Source organism: Myotis yumanensis, unplaced genomic scaffold (genome assembly GCF_028538775.1).
Source record: "Myotis yumanensis isolate MYYU_CA2020_CCGP unplaced genomic scaffold, mMyoYum1.0.hap1 SCAF_11, whole genome shotgun sequence".
Classification (NCBI taxonomy): Eukaryota; Metazoa; Chordata; class Mammalia; order Chiroptera; family Vespertilionidae; genus Myotis; species Myotis yumanensis.
The window spans coordinates 34,418,541-34,435,684 of record NW_027223762.1 but is presented as its reverse complement, the minus strand read 5'-3'; the positions used below and the strand labels follow the sequence as shown (position 1 = coordinate 34,435,684).

Genomic DNA, 17,144 nt, shown 5'->3' with positions numbered 1-17,144 from the left:
AAGTTTAAAAGGACAGGGTTCTACATATGAGCCACAGCGAGAGAGTGTGTGTGTGAGAGTGTGTGTGTGTGTGTGTGTGTGTGTGTGTGTGTAGGTGGATAGATAAGATAGATTGATAGATCTATAGATATAACTAGGTTTTGAGGTGGATGTGAGTGATAATGACTGGCCAGTGATAGAGACTGCATACGGCATTTTATCGTCTTACGTGTGCTTGTGTCATCTTCACAAAATGCTGTATACTGAGGCAGCACGTGTCATTACCATTTTTTAAGGTGAAAGCTATGGTAGTCTAATGGCAAACGGAGAAATCTTACTGTCACACACTTACCGTGTAAAGCAGCGGTTCTCAACCTGTGGGTCGCGACTCCTTTGGGGGTCGAACAAAGACCATCGGAAAACACATATATAATTACATTTTGTTTTTGTGATTAATCACTATGCTTTAATTATGTTCAATTTGTAGCAATGAAATTGGGGGTCACCACAACATGAGGAACTGTATTAAAGGGTCACGGCATTAGGAAGGTTGAGAACCACTGGTGTAAAGCATTTTACAATTGGGGAAAAAGGAGACATATGTAAAACTTTAGACAATTAAAAAAAGCATTTTACATGAATTTCCTTGAATCCTCATGACCATGATTGTGAATGTGATTTTAGCAATTTTTTCAGTTTTCTATTAATCTTCCCCAGAACATTCTCCCTAACATCTTATTATGAGAATGTTCAAAACATATAATAAAGTGGAAAGAATGGACACCCATATACCCACCTGGATTCTACAGTTGTTATGGTTTTTCTATATTTGCTTTTTTTGTATATCTAGCCATCAATTTATCTACCATTCACATTAGTTTTTCTTGTATTCCAGTGAGTTACAGACATGAGGACTTTTGACTCCTCAACACATACATGTGTATATCATTAATTAGGCATAATTAAAACTGTGTTAGCCCTATTAGAAAACAAAAACAAAACAGAGCCTTCAATTCTGTGCTTTAGGGACATAGTATGTACTCAGTCACTTTGGGCCTTTCCCTATGCAATAGTAAGATATTTTAAGAAAAAAATGTAAGCTACCCATGTCAAAAAACACTTGTACCTCATTAATAAGAAATAGAAATCTGTATGAGGGTGGGGGATACCCCTGTTGAATTCCTAGGCCACAGCCAGCAATGTTGCAAAGTGGCTTCTTGATCTCATTTCTGAGTTTATATGAGGTTGAGGTCACTGGCACATTTCTGAACACTATCTTCTCTCCCAAAAAGGGGAGTTTGATTAGCAAATTAGTTAAGCGCTTTTGTAATGATATTGGAACTGAATTTCAATAAACATTTTTTCCCTTTTCTTTCTGGGTGTGACTAAATTGCCTACAGCATGCTGCATGGTTGCTGGTAAAACAGGAAATGGGGTAAGTAATTTAGGTAGGGAATTTTTACCACCATTTAAATATAAGCTACCTAATTCTTAAAGGACTTTTACTACCAGTATCTCTTTTTTTTAGAGTGAGTTCACTGGCTACTAGAGAAATTGGCACAAAGAAAATTTTAATTGTATAAATTTAGGTGTCAACCTTGTTTAATTGGTTTATTTGCATAACATTAGCAGATTTTTTTGTAGCTTTAACATGAATATAAATACATACTTTATATTCATTGGCCACTTATATAATGTAGTTTGGCAAGTTATTTTAAGAGAATAAATTTTATACAGATTTTAGAAACTTATTTATGAAACTAATTATGCTATAAAAGATACAAAATAAAATCCTAGTTAAGGCAGAACAATAGTGAGTTTATACATAGATGAGACATAGAAAACAGGTCCACAGTCCTTCATCAGAAACCCTTTAAGGCCAAATGTGTTTTGGAATTTAGAAATTTTTAGATTTTGAAAATGTAATATGGTGTTAAATACCATATATAACATACCTTCCCTTCTAGGGTCTGGGTTGCTACTGTATAATCCAGTGGTTCTCAACCTGTGGGTTGCGACCCCTTTGGCGGTTGAACGACCCTTTCACAGGGGTCGCCTAAGACCATCCTGCATATCAGATATTTACATTACGATTCATAACAGTTGCAACATTACAGTTATGAAGTAGCAACGAAAATAATTTTATGGTTGGGGGTCACCACAACATGAGGAACTGTATTTAAAGGGCCAGAAGGTTGAGAACCACTGGTATAATCAAACATTAATACTTCTCCAGTGAAACATATGAGTATTCACACTAAGTTTCATAAACGAAGTCTCTAAACAGTCTCACATGTTCAATTCACTGAGCTAAGAAAAAAAAATCTTTCATTTTCCAGAGCTTTTCGGATTTTAACACTGAAATTTTTAGACTAATATAAAAAAGGCCATGTGACTGCTAGAGGTTTTCTGTGTACTCTGGAGAGAAAAATTCAGAGAGAAGTACAGATTTCTGTATTAAAATCTTGAATTTGGTTAAGTACTTTATTTAAGAAGTATGTAGTTGGTTTTTAAAAATATTTCACATCTACATTTTTCAGGGGGCAATAACCACATATTTATCAAAGGTTTTGGAGTTTGGTTAGGTTATGTTAGATTAGTCTCAAATGCTTGTGATTCTGGCATAATAAAATTTGATACTGTATTTGAGAAAGTGTTTAGTGTAGTCAGAGCATGCTATTTTCTGAATTATCCAGAGTCCATCCACTTTGCTTGTGAGTTGCTGTTATTTCTTCTTGAAGGATTTTAAACTAAGTTTATGAGTTCTTCCGAAAGATTCCGTTCAATGTAGGGTTTCTGAGACAGGAAAAATATAGAAAGAGCACTAATTTTTATTCTTAGTGTCCCTAAGTCTTTTTATGTTCAAAAGATTGTGAAAGAATTGCCATTGTAGAATTGACTCAAGGAATTTAGAAAAAATTGTGTTGGATTCTTTGATCTAGTTGGTTGTCATGTTATATCTATAGCAAAAGTGATTACAATTGACATCCTCATCAGTAGTTACCTGATAGAGGAGGGAAATGTGGTTACTAAGTACTAAATTGGGACTGAATTTGTTATTATACTAATTCCTCTAATTTCAAGCATATGCTAGGGGCCTCTGTAAAAACGTTTACCTACATCATATTAGAAAAGTCATTAGCCACATTCAACTTGCAGGATTGAAAATCTGGCATTTTAAATATTTGCATAAGGGTAAGGTTTCCAACTCTTTCCCCTAGCTCTTTGATCTGGAAGAAAAACATGCATATAGTTGAAGTTTTTTAACTTGACTGAGAAGCTCTAAATATACTTCAAAGACTATGAAGGATTTAAAATACCAGTTTTCTTAACTACACATTGAGTAATGTTTTTAGGATTGACTTTTGCCGCAACCCATTGTACTTTAGAGTATAAACAATTTTTAAATAGTTTTCCATTCTTATTTTCTCTGTTTCAACTTTTTATCCTTTAAAAATGCATTCTCATTTATTATTCACCTTTCAATTGTGATGCTTTTTTAATGGAAATATCATTAAACTATTGATAAAATATCAAGATAGTTTTTAAAAAGACCTAATTTTTTTGTTATTTAGAAAATTAGAAACAGTTTACGAAGCTCAAATACTTAGTGCTTGAATAAGTTCTTGAATGTATATTTATTTTTTAACAATTGATTAAATCTAGCCATTAGCTAAATTACGGTCTTATTTTCTACCTTCGCTTAGTAGTGTCTTTTGGTCTTGAAGAATTAAATTATAATAAACACTGACTATAAGTAGTCATTTCTATCAGTGAAAATTAATTTTTGTCAATTAAAAAATTTTAAATTGATTTTTAGAGAGAGAAACATCAATTTGTTGTTCCACTTATGCATTTATTGGTTGATTCTTATATATGCCCTCACTGGCGATCGAACCCACAACCTTGGGGTATCGGGATGACACCAACTGAGCTACTTGGCCAGGGTATATCAGTGAAAATTAGATATTTAAATAAATGAGTCACAAGTTGGTCCTTAATATCTCCTTCGTTAAAAGTAGCCCTGTGAATAGCCATAAGACTGATTTGAAGTTTTAATTATATGACTGATGTGGGCCTGTTACTTTATTAGTGATACTGCAGTGTTCTCAGCAGACACTGCAGTGTTCTCAGCAGAGTAGAACAGTTGTAATAATATCATACCATGTTTTTCTTTCCTCTTACCTCAGTTCCTTTCTCTCACAATTCTAGTTTACAAACCAAAGGCTAGAAACCATAATTGGGACTTCCCCAAACCTGTTTATTGGCTCATAGTAGATTTTGGGGGAATGTCAGATTTTTATTCAGACATTTATCTGATATTAAGATGATGAGTATTTCAGAACATTGATACTTTAGGATTTAATATTTCTTCTTCAGCAGTAAAGAAAAAAGTACAGCTTTTACATATATTTCCCAAAAGTAAGCCCTATTATCAGGAATCGTATTGATGCAAACAGTTTAGTCTGGATGAGATTATTGTAATGTGCAGTTTTGTAGTTTCTGAACAATAAACAATCCTCTCTATCCCATCTTTCTGTCTTCTGATGTATAAATTCTGGAATCTGACAATTCTAGCTCATTAGTACACCTTTGTCTCTGAAACATTATACACTGTCTTTATGCCATTAAAAAAAAAAGCAGCTTCTTCATTTTACTGGAATATAAGGCCCATGAGCTCATGAATTTTTGTCTGCTTTGTTCTCTGTTTTTTTATCTAATGTGTAAAATAGTGCCTGGGACATAGGAGGCACTTAATAAATATTTTTTAAATAATTGCATAAACTCTTGCCTTTAGTAGAAAAAGTGAAGTTTTTCATGTCAGTGAATTAATTTTTATGTTATTCAGAAAGCAGAGTCTGTCACTGGGAAGAAATGACATAGTTCAGCTAAAAGAAGCCTACAAATGGATAACTCACCCCCTGTTTTCAGAGGAACTGGGTGTTCCCATTGATGGAAAGGTATTGGGTCATCAGCATTGTTAATTATGTTCTCTGATTTCACCAATTTTACTTCATTTTATGGTATAGTTTTGGTTAGCCAAGAGAATATTCTCTTTAAATAATCCAATGAGGGATTTTTAAGCCTTTAAAATGATAATTTTTAACAGTCTTAAATTGAGGTTAAAGGTTTTTTTTTCTTTCTTTTTTTAAAGACTTCTTTGTGATCTAAGATACTTATGAGTGTAACAGGTGCAGTGTATCCTAATTGACCTTAAGAGGTTAGAAATGAATCTAAGCCTTTAATATATTTATATTTTAATTGTAGGGATGAATTTACTGACACAAAGCAATACATAAATAACTGAGCAAGTATAGCATCCACTCTAGACTATTTAAATTTTGTTATCTGTGGCTAATCTTGTTTTCAAATATGCAGATAGAATCCTCTCAACTACAGTGAGCCTGGGCTCAGTCTGTTGCCTTGTTGCTATTTTAAATCCCTCTGTTGGATCTTATGCAGAGACTGCCTTGGAAAACCAAACACTTAACCATCTCCCTATTCCAGAGCCGACCTTGCCTCAGTCTCTAGAATGGATTGAATTTTGGGGAAGAGCTAAACAAGCTTCAAGATGTGGAAACAGGACATATTCCCAGCTCATTTAAATTAAATTGTAAGAGTATGGCCTCATTGCTTGGTCATTTTGCTTGAAGGAAATTCCCTGAATATCAGACACACGCTCATGCAAGTAAAATCATAAAACCATTTTTCAAAGCTAAATATTTTTTAAAAATTTACTATTCTGAATTGTATAGCTCTGTTTCTCTCAGTTAGTGAGAATAAACTCTGACTGCCCTTTAAACTGAATACTGAGAGAATAGAAAATAAAACCCACAGATAGCATGAAGAGGAAATGAGGTAATGAAAGTACTTTGGAAATTAAAGAAGTCATTGACAAAAAATATTTTTTACCTCAGGTTTTATTTTTGAAGCACAAATGATTTCTTATATGTTGACTCAGAACCAAAAATAGAAAACAAAAGATATAAAAATGTTCTAATAGATTTAGAAGGACTGAAGTTTTTTTGAGTAAAAAAAAAATGTGTTGTAATCTTATTTTTATTTGGTAGATTAGAATAGAGAGGAAAAAACCAACTATTGTGATTCTAGAGTAGTTAATTGGCTTGCCGACAGTCCTATGCAATCTGTAATGTAGTACTCAATAAAAAAGGTAAGATTGTTGCATGGTATGACATTCATATATTTTCCTCAATGTGGAATGTTATATATTCTCCATGGTCAATGTACACAGAGTATGAAATTGTGCTTTCTTGTGTGTACAAGGATGTTTATTTTAGCATTTTTTTAATACTAGAAAAACTTACTACAACTAAAATATCCAACAGCCCCTAGAGTTGAAAAGATGTCCATGACATTATATTCATGAAGCAGTTATACAAATGTATGTTTACTGTCCCAAGAAGTATATACTATACATTTATGTCTATATTCATAAGAAGGGTTTGAAGGAAACACACCAAACTATTCCTGGTTCTATCCCCTCAGTGGAGTGGGATTGAAAACCTGCCCTATATTTGATCATTTTACAATTTGTATGTATTGCTTTCGTAATAAGAAAAAATTAAGATCTCTCTTTTAAAACTCAAACTTATTAAGAAGTTTGAACACCTTTAAAAAGCCTCATACAGAGTTTTTAAGCATGTAAATAAAGTGCTTTTTGCTTTGCTAATAATTCTAATCCTCGTATTGCCTGGAATAATTCTTCATTTCTTTCAGTTCTCTCTTTCCAATTCCCTGAATTCTCATTCATCTTCACACCTAATATTCATGTACAAAAGTCAGAAACATTTATTTTAAAATTTCTCTCAAACTTGTTTTTTGGTAGGATCACTAGTGGTTGAACTTTAGGAGTTAAAAAAAGAAAAAAGACAATTTCCTCTACAACTGCTCTGTGTACAAGCCGATTTGAAAATAGTAGTATTTCCCGTTTTCCTTGTCACTCTTTTTCTGAGCCAACCTGTGAGAGTTCATTTCTATTTCCATTCATAAGTTGTTAGATGTTGGTTTCCTTTTGCTCATTTTTAAACTGTCTTTTATAATTTTTAGAGCTTGTTTGAAGTGAGTGTGGTCTTTGCTCACCCAGAAACAGTGGAGGATTGCCACTTCCTGTAAGTTGCCGCGTAAACAACAATGTCAATGGTATAACATTGTTCATGCTTTTTGGTTTTCATGAAAATAGTATTGCTCCTCTTTCTAATGAGTATATCAGAACTTGTCATGTCTTAGTAGGTTTAAAATGTGCTCTCTCTAATGTAAAGGCTAGCCAGGGGTGGGGAACCTTTTTTTTCTGCCAAGGGCTATTTGGATGTTTATAACATCATTTGCGGGCTATACAAAATTATCAACTTAAAAATTAGCCTGCTGTATTTGGTCAGACATTTAACTAACTCACCCCTAATGCCTTGGCAGGGCCAGGCCAAATGATTTCACAGGCTACAGACTGGACATTCCCCACCCCTGGGACCAATGCAGCTCGTATAGGGATTTATTTTGTCTGCTCCTGATATCCTGAGTTTAGCAGCCATGTTGAATAAAATACGTTTGAATTATATTCACAGCAAAATAAACTCATTAACCTTTTATAATAACTTGAATTTTACGTAGACGTGCAATATGCCCAGATTGCTTCAAGCCAGCCAAAAACAAACAGGTAAGGGTGCCTGGTTCTTATTCTTTAGTGAGTTTTGTCTGAGCTGATTATTCAAATTAAAAAAAAAAAAAAGGTATGCAATAGTAATGTGGCAATCTATTTTACTAAGAATCAAGTCTTTAAATCTTTCCATTTGCTATGTTTATTTATTTATTTTTTCGGCTCTCAACACCTTTGCCTCTGTCTAGAAAGTCATAACCGCACTCCCGGTTGTGTCATCATCTGGGTTGTTACTCTCTTGTTGAATTTAGAACCCGGGTTTCAATGATGTTTCTGTTAACCATTTGGGAAAATTTGAACTTATAGATTTTAATTCCCAAAATGATATCATCTGGGAAAGTCTGTGGTAAATTGAACAGCATTCCAAACTTTTGTCTAAGATCTATTTTCTAGCAATTGGTGTTTCAAAAATGTAATCCAAAGTAAATTATTTTATTGTACGGAATTAATAAAGACTATTTCAAGCTACATTTGCAAAAAGGGCATATTATTCAAACTCCCCTTTACTGTCTGATGTGAGCTGGTCTTCATGTTAATGAGCAAATTAGTTGGCATTTGCTTTTAGTTTCTATTATACCAGGATAGAATGGCATGGCATGGTATTGGCAAACTTTCATGTCCTATTACTTAGCTGGTTTTGTGCAGGCTCAGGCATTCCTGAATGGCTGACATCCATTTTGCTGTTCTGGTTGTTAAAAAGAATGTAAGTTTATTGTCAAAAATACTTCATTTAATCTTCCTCTTGCTTTGGCTGATTGCTGAGCCTTTTAGAACTTGTTGGTGGGGCGGGGGAGTGGGGGGTGGGCGGGAGGGAGTGGGGTGTAACATTTGCTGAATGCTCTGTGCAAAAATGACTAGAAATGGCCGAAACCTGTTTGGCTCAGTGGATAGAGCGTCAGCCTGCGGACTGAAAGGTCCCGGGTTCGATTCTGGTCAGGGGCATGTACCTGGGTTGCGGGCACATCCCCAGTAGGAGATGTGCAGGAGGCAGCTGATAGATGTTTCTCTCTCATCGATGTTTCTAACTCTCTATCTCTCTCCCTTCCTCTCTGTAAAAAATCAATAAAATATATATTTTTAAAAAAATGACTAGAAATGTAGACCAAGCCTAAAGTAGCACTTCCCCACCTTTCTCACGTCACGGTGCACCCAGAACACTGCCATGTTTGTTCAGCACCCTGAGGTTAACAGATGAAGTTGCTCTAAGTTGGAAGCAGTAAGCCTGGTGCTGCCCACTGTCCCAGGCCCTGCTCAGCTCCTGTGAACTACAGGGATTGGAATATTGGCACAACTGCAGCTCACTGCTTTGACATATCAGTTGGGAAATTCTGTCCCAATGACCTATGAGCCATATTTATATTGAAGAGCTAGGTTTATTTTGTGTTATCTTTGAGGAAATATACAAGTACCAGCATCAAATAATAGGATAAGGGAATTCTTGTCAAAGCATCATAGACACCACACCATTTGGCCAGTAGGTGCTGTATAGTTTTAACTGTAGTTTTCCTGCCTTGTGGCTGGTAGTAAATTGAGAGACCTTCAGAGATTCAGGCCTAACATTTCCAATCTGAACAAACAGGCACTTAATTTTCAGTTCTAACCCTGTGGCACCTTGGGGTTCCCCAGAATGTGATTTAGAAAATCATGGCCTTGATGATAAACTGTTGAGATGTCTACATTGCGCCCCTTTTCAGTCAAGTGTCATTTCTCATAACAGACAAAATAATTGTGACTTATCATATATATATGTGACTTATCATATATATATATGGTAGTTAGTTCTAGTATGTCTACCATGTGATTTGGCTTTTCTTATTTTAAAAACCCCTAAGTGGGACATTTGTTGTAGATGCCCTTCTATTCAGTATCATGGATTTGTTTTACTTTGTGGCTGCTGAGTGACAATGAGTTGCTAGATGCCAGAGCAGGCTGCTTGGCTCTGTTTTACCCCTTAGCCTGGCAGCCAACTCCTAAATTATGTCCTGTAGCCTCTGCAGGGATATAGGGAAGAAAAGGTAGCGGAATCGACCTAAATTCCTTTTGAGGCCCGGGAGAAAATGTTCCAAGCACACTTCCTGCAGTGTCATCATTTTTGTATTTGGAGAATGCCACGCTTTGAGGGGAGTGGGACAGTGCAGTGAAGAAGACGTGTTCCGCTAGGTCTCCTGGGTATTGTAGACATAGACTAGCTAGGCTGAAGGAGAAGGGTTGTAGGAGTATAGTGATTGCAGAACTGACCAAATGAACACTTGTACATTTTACTTATTTTCTTAAAGCTATTAAGTATTTCTCCCTTTTAAGTATGTTTTTAAAATGGTACAATTTCTCCAACCATGTTCTGTATTTCACCTCTGACATTTTCTCATCTAGCTGATAAAATGTCTTTTCTTTTCATTTTACCCTATATAGTCAGTATTCACTAGAATGGCGGTTATGAAAGCTTTGAATAAGATAAACGAAGAGGATTTCCGCAAGTAAGTAGAAACATGGAAACGAGGAAGCATCATGGAACTTTAGAAGAAAGGGATTGGTAGCGAGAGTTTGGGTTATTTGTCTCTAAGACAAGACTGGAGGTATTTCAGGGAGCAGGATTGTGCCTTAGTCATCATTCTATCCCCAATCCCTGGCTCAGTACTTGGCATGCATTGGTGTTCAATACATGTTTGTCAAATAAATTTGAATTTAAGAGTCAAGTCCAACTTCTTCATCTTATAGAAGAGGATATAGCAATTCATAGAGGGAATCGACTTGCTTATTATTTCAACTGGGTGACAGAGTAGGAATTTCGAGCCAGGTTTCCTGACTCCCCAGTCCAAGTCCTGCATTTTGTAGTATTATCCACCTCCAGAAAAGGGAGAAAATATGCTGAAATGCAATAAGCCTTATGTTTCAATTCTCAGTGTGTTTATTTTACTTAATAATATGTTATAGTTTATCCTTCTAGGAGATCCTTGAATAAATTTCAAACAATGAAGTTATGAAGAAGGTTTCCTATATTTTACTGACTAAAAATGAGTCTCACAATGGAAATATTTTTATTAAGTTTTCTAAAGTAAGGACAGTTACTCTCTATCAGCAATAATTCTTGAGTTCCTAAGTGATTTCTTTGTTGAGACATCTTGGGAAACTGTATGACATTTTCAAGACAAACATTTTGTGTTAAGTCCACATCTAGTCACTTACAGGGATACTCCAGTTCATGGCTTTGGAGGTTCCCAGGTGGTGGGCAGAGATTAAAGCCATATGCTGCTCTTCCCCATCTGTTCTCCGGTGAAGTTTCTTGCTAAAAGGAAAGGAAAAAGAGTGGACATTCCACTTTTTCCGACTCTTTGGTCTGATTCCAAAGGCCTCTGTTGGAATGAGAAGGAAAAAAAAAAAGTACCCTCCCCACAGGTATGACCAATCTCATTGCACACCGGCTTGACCCAAATGCTTGAGGATTTTTGTAAGCCAGCAGCAAGTGTTCAGAGGTAGCAAAATGGCTAAAGAATCTGGAGAGGCTTCTACTTCATATATACAGAATTTTCTCCCAAATTTCAAGGCCATTGGAATTATCATCTGGGAGCATGAGGCCTCCTGGGCGTGAAAGGCAGCAGTAAACCAGAGCCTGACCTCCTTGGTGACCCTCTCCTGGAGGCTAAAAGACCCGTATGGATCCTAAACTGAAAGTCAGGGAGAGGCCGAGTCCTTGAGAGACTCAGGCCCTGTGCGTCTGGAACAACGATGACTCATTGTTGTGGTTCATTATCATGTCCGGAATATCATAGCTATAAAATTTATTTTGTTTTGCAGGCAGTTTCCTTGTCCTCCAAACTCACCCAAGGCTGTATGCTCTGTTCTTGAAATGGAATGTGCTCATGGTGCTGTCTTTGTGGCTGGTAATATTTTTTTTGTCTAGAATACACTTACACTGTCAACCTACTCACCTTTCTGAAAAACTCAACTGACTCCTCCTCTCTTTCCTCCTTCTAGCACTTATGTCCTGTAGCCTCTGCAGGGATATAGGGAAGAAAAGGTAGCGGTGTGCAATTAGATTCTGATTGGTTAACTCTTTGAGAACTAGAACTGATAGCCAAGCTTATTTTAGGTTGTATAGGTATTCTTAAGGTCACTCGGGAGATTTGTTATTTAGAATGCCATGCCAAAAGGCAATGACACTTCCCAGGTCGTAATAGTTTTCATCAGAGATGGCCGAGTGGAAATATGAGTAGATGGCGAGGCCCAAAACTGGCCAGGAGAAACACAGCCGTGGAGAGGATTTTTTTTTTATAACATGAACACAAACTTGCAAAAATAATTTTATTATCTGCAAAATGACTAAACATGTGGCTTCTGCCTGAAAAGAAATTGTTGCGTTGACTTTCCCAAGGGTAATCTAGCAGACAGTTTTTGTTTTGAAAGCTACAGCTGTTTTGTAGTAATAGCTGAAATGAAATTGATATTTAGTTTTGACTATTGAATGAAATGAGGTAATGAAAGCTCCCTTCCTTAGGGGAGCTTTATTCATAAACCAATGAGTCATATTCTGTTAGGGTGTTTTTTTTTTTCAAGTATAAAATCTTCAAAATTTCCTGTATTTGAATTCTTTGGAATATATTATCACCAATGACTATTACATTGAAAGTGTTATTAATCATCTGTAAAAGCAATAGTTGTTCTCTTAAAAAAAAAAAAAGATCCTTGGTGAGTTCTGTAATAATATAACCTGTTTTGTCAACCAGTCAGATTAATAAATATATTGAGCATTCCTTTAGAACTCATTTAATGATTCATATTATGTTGTTAGCTATCTCTTCTATTGTTACCTTAAATATTATCACTTAATTGTCTACCTGTCTATACATTGGCTCCCCAAATTAGATTGTAAGTTAATTGAAGGCTAAGCCTTGTTTTATTTATTTATTTATTTATTTAGTTAGTTAGTTTTATTATTATTATTATTTGCTAAGCCTTGTTTTATATCATAGGGTATTGGCATGCAATACATAGTTGTTGCTTTTTTGTTCTTATTCCATTGTGTTAATCACATCATTCCATCAAGCCTACCTTATATTTCTCTGGCAGGGAGATATAATAAATACTCCAGGAATCTGCCACAAACTCCTTGGATAATTGATGGAGAAAGGAAGCTGGAATCTTCAGTGGAAGAATTAATTTCAGATCATCTTTTGACAGTATTCAAAGCAGAGAGTAAGTGTTACATTACTCACATTTTAAATACATTGTCATTCATGAACAGACTTTTTGGACGTGGCAGGAAAGATTTATGCATTTTTATTTTTTTAAATATATTTTATTGATTTTTCACAGAGAGGAAGGGAGAGGGATAGAGAGTTAGAAACATCGATGAGAGAGAAACATCGATCAGCTGCCTCCTGCACACCTCCTACTGGGGACGTGCCCGCAACAAAGGTACATGCCCTTGGCCAGAATCGAACCCGGGACCCTTCAGTCCACAGGCCAACCTTCTATCCACTGAGCCAAACTGGTTAGGGCAAGATTTCTGCATTTTTAAAATCACCACCAAGTCTGGGCCCCTGGCCTGGCAGCTTCCCATAAACAGGCACGGCCATGGCTGAGCTCCCCTGACCGGGCCTGGATTTGGGCCAAGGTGCCAAGAATTTCTTTCCCTTTTCAAAATGACTGCTCTTTCCTGGGAATATTCAAAACAATCGAAACTACTTTAAATGAATGCACTGACGCCCTGACCTTGGGACACCTCAGCTTTGACCTCTTTGGTGGAATTTGAGGAAATTAAAATACAGCTTGCACAGTCAGTGCTTGACACACGCCTGGCTTCCATCATCGTCACTAAAATGTCCTGGGAAAAAGCTGAAGCCCAGAGAAAAGAAAGCAACCGCTACCATTTTACAAAGACTTAATGGGAGTCGTGTTGCGTTTTAACTCCATAGGCATTAATGAGCCCAGGTTTGGGGGATGAGTCAGATCCGGGCAGGTTTAGTTAGTTGTCTTTGTCTTGATAGGCCTGTTAGGTCAAAGGCAGCATAAAGCCTCATGATTTCACCGAGGAGTAGACTAGCGGAAAGGGGCTGAGATTTCAACCACAGGAAATCATGTCCGTCAGGAAAAACTGTAGGCAGGACGTCAATCACTATTGAAGTGGGTTTCCTGAAATAATTAGAACACCTTTTTTGAGGAATCAACTCAACGTCCATCCTTCTCTCTGAAACACCTTAAAACAAGCTTGCTGTAGGAATGGCAAGCAGTGGCTGAGATGACATATGGCTGTCCCTTCCCGCTCTCTGCTTGTAAAGAGAAGCACTTCAAACCCCACCCCGCTTATAATTTGTTGCCTATTATATAGAGCAGCCCTCTTTGTAAGGGCCTTTTAAGAATTGTTTAACTGAAGATTCTCTCTCATCGATGAGGTTTCTCTCTCCCTCCCTCTCCCTTTCTGTCTGCAATCAATAAAAATATGTTTTTTTTTTAAAAAGAAAAAAGAATTGTTTAGCCGAAACCGGTTTGGCTCGGTGGATAGAGCGTCGGCCTGCGGACTGAAAGGTCCCGGGTTCGATTCCGGTCAAGGGCATGTACCTGGGTTGCGGGCACATCCCCAGTGGGAGATGTGCAGGAGGCAGCTGATCGATGTTTCTCTCTCATCGATGTTTCTAGCTCTCTGTCTCTCTCCCTTCCTCTCTGTAAAAAATCAATAAAATATATTTAAAAAAAAAAAAAAAAGAATTGTTTAACTGAGTGAAGAAGAAAGTAAGCTAGCAAACTAGTATTTTCCAGAATCTTAGCAGTAAAGACTCTGGGTTACTGCCATGAGCTTTAATCTACTGAATCTACTATTCGCACACTAGCTGTCTTATAAAACTTATCCAAGTCGTGGAGAAGTGAAAATACAGCTTTGGCACAAGAAGTCTCTTTCAAACTTTTTTGTGGCCACCTCACTCCTTTTCTGTAAGATTCAAGAAACTTTCAATTCTGATTATGTGGGTCCCCAGGAAGCCCCCGCCGTGACCAGGGCTGCCGGGGGCTCTGACACAGCGGTGTGTTTCACCCTTGCCGTCTTTCATGAAGGCACTCCATTGTCATTTTCCATTTGAGGGGGGAAATCTGTCCCCAAGCTGGAAATAAGTAAAGCTGTGTGTGTAACATATATGGTTGTGTGTGCTGAGAGCCACTTAAGAAAAAGCGTATTTCTGGAGGCCTCTGTGCTCATGGGCTTCTTGTCATGATAAGACCTTGTTGTTTGAAAGGCCTGAGTAATAGCATACATTTTTCTAAACCCCTGCTTCTCAGATAAATTACTTGTTATTTCTGGGCTTCACCTCTGACAACTCAGGGAAGATGGTTCTGACTGTGAGACCTCCACGTTTTACAGCTCGATGAAAATAAGCCGGTGTTGCACGAAGCAGCCTAGCTACTTCAGAAAGGTTCCTTCCCCTAAGTGGGAGATACAAACTTGTCTCTCAGTCACTTCATGTTATGCACTTGCGAATTCCCTAGGTGATGAGTAATAAACTTGAACACTCTCAAAATCAAAGAAAAATTTTCCCCTAACACACTTACTCCATCGCTCAGTGAGTAAGTGTTTGTCATGGCGGCTCCCTGCTGAAAACTGGTCAATGACTGAGCTACAGGATCAAGTCCTCACCACTTCACTTGACATCCTAACGTTATCAGCTGGTCTCTGCCCCGTTGTCTGCTCCTGGGTCTGAGGCCACTGCAGACCAGCTGAACCACATACATAGTTCCTGATCCTTCTTACCCTTGGCTTTCTATTTGTTTTTGAAACATCTGTTTCTTTGAGCAGAAGACTCAAAGCACTTGCAGGGTTTAGAAAATGCAACTAAGTTTTAAACAATGTGTTTCCCAGAATGGCAGTGGCTCCTTTCCCCTTTTTTTTATCAGCTATTATTCATAATTGCCTATGAATAAAGTTTTGAAGTTTGCCCCCAAAAGTGTTTTTCCATGTGGGATCCAAATTTGTAACATTTTCCTAAAATATACAGTAAATACCCCTTCTCCCTCTGTCTGGAAGGATTATGATGTTTCTCTGGACTTCTCCAGAGCCTCGCTTTCTGCCCCTCTTTCTTGTTGATGTGCTGGAATTTGTGAGAAGTTAGATGGACTGATTTATGAGTTTGAGATTTCTGGTCTGATTTAGCAGTCACTGTTGCAGGTGTGGCTCAGTCACTGTGGATTCCTGCTTCCCTGACATTATGGCTAGTTTGGAGATGGAGGTGAACAGGTATAAGACAAATCATAGCCATAAGGAGTCGGTATTTTTCAGCTTCCCAGATGCCATTTGAACTCTCCATTTAGCTCTCCATCCCCAGTTAGTGCTACTCTTGAGTGTGTTGTCTAACTGAAAGCTACTAATGTTGCTGCGTGTGTATTAACAGCTTGACAATGGAGTGGAAGCATGGAATGGATGGTTCTTTGGGACTTACTGGTCCTTGGAATCCCACTCCCTGCCTGACCCAGATTCTCTACTGGCCAGTCCTCTGGAATAATGCAGCACAGCCTACATAGACTGATGAGCCTCACTCACAGCTTGAATTTTAGACCTGCCTTGGATAGCTAGTGCTTAGCTAGCCAGTCCTTGGTTGCTTCTCTCTGTGAGAGCCACAGCTTTGGGCCCTGAGCATAGAGAGAAGCCCCCTCTGCCATGGCAGTACCTGACACCCTACACCTCGGAGCCCATGTTTCCAGCAGGGGTTGGCCCTGGCTTGCTAATGTGATTTCTTAAAGATGAAGGAAGGGTGAAATCCTGCTTTCTTCACAGCTAACCATACTGGAAAGGAGGGCTAATCTTGAGTGTAGTTTTCATAGGACTTTAAAGCTTTTAGCCTTCCCTTTTTAAAAATCTACATGAGAACTTTGCATTTAGAATCTTCCCTGCGAAGATTTAACAATGGCTGTTAAAATGGAATTCACCCTCCTCCCACTGTCCCATCTGCTCATCCCATAGTCTTGTTCTCCCTTATCTCGTGCTTTCCAGAGTGGCTGGCCTACCGAGGAATAAATAAAAATCTCATCGCTCTCGCTGCACTGTGCTCTCAGTGCAGGAATGCTCCCGCACTTCTCCTGCCCCAGCCCTCCACTATTTGATGGTCCATATCCCTGCATAGACAGTAAGCTCTGGAAAGAAAAGAGCTATGTCCGCCTTGTGTGCCTTTGTCTTCCACCATCTCGCACAGTGCCTTGCACACACATCCTGTACATATTTGTTCCCGAATGAAAGAATCAGGGTGTGAGCTCTATGTTCAGAGACCTTAAACTCTACCACTCTGATGATTGACCAGGCTTTCAAAAACATTCCAGCCTTTCCCAGTCTTTGGTCCAAGACTCGTCTTGCTTTCCGTGGGCACAAGTCTGAGCATTTTTGGCTGTCTTCGCGGTGGTGCAGTATGGACAATGGTTAAGAAACTCTGGAGCCAGACTACCTGGTTCAAATCTTGACTATACCACTTATCCGTGATGTGATCTTAGATAAGTTACTTATCCTCTTTCTGTCTCACCT

The 17,144-nt window shown here is 37.8% G+C and overlaps 1 protein-coding gene across 2 annotated transcripts in view; it reads left to right on the top strand.

Moving 5' to 3' along the window:
- The window catches only part of PUS10 (pseudouridine synthase 10), a 56,384-nt gene that overhangs the window by 25,474 nt on the left and 13,766 nt on the right, over positions 1–17,144 (top strand). For both annotated transcript variants that reach the window (XM_070429283.1, XM_070429282.1), the window contains exons 5-11: positions 1,380–1,414; positions 4,829–4,940; positions 7,048–7,109; positions 7,606–7,651; positions 10,061–10,125; positions 11,444–11,529; positions 12,716–12,841. In XM_070429283.1, the coding sequence (XP_070285384.1) occupies positions 1,380–1,414; positions 4,829–4,940; positions 7,048–7,109; positions 7,606–7,651; positions 10,061–10,125; positions 11,444–11,529; positions 12,716–12,841 (532 nt within the window). The remainder of the gene's footprint in view (positions 1–1,379; positions 1,415–4,828; positions 4,941–7,047; positions 7,110–7,605; positions 7,652–10,060; positions 10,126–11,443; positions 11,530–12,715; positions 12,842–17,144) is intronic.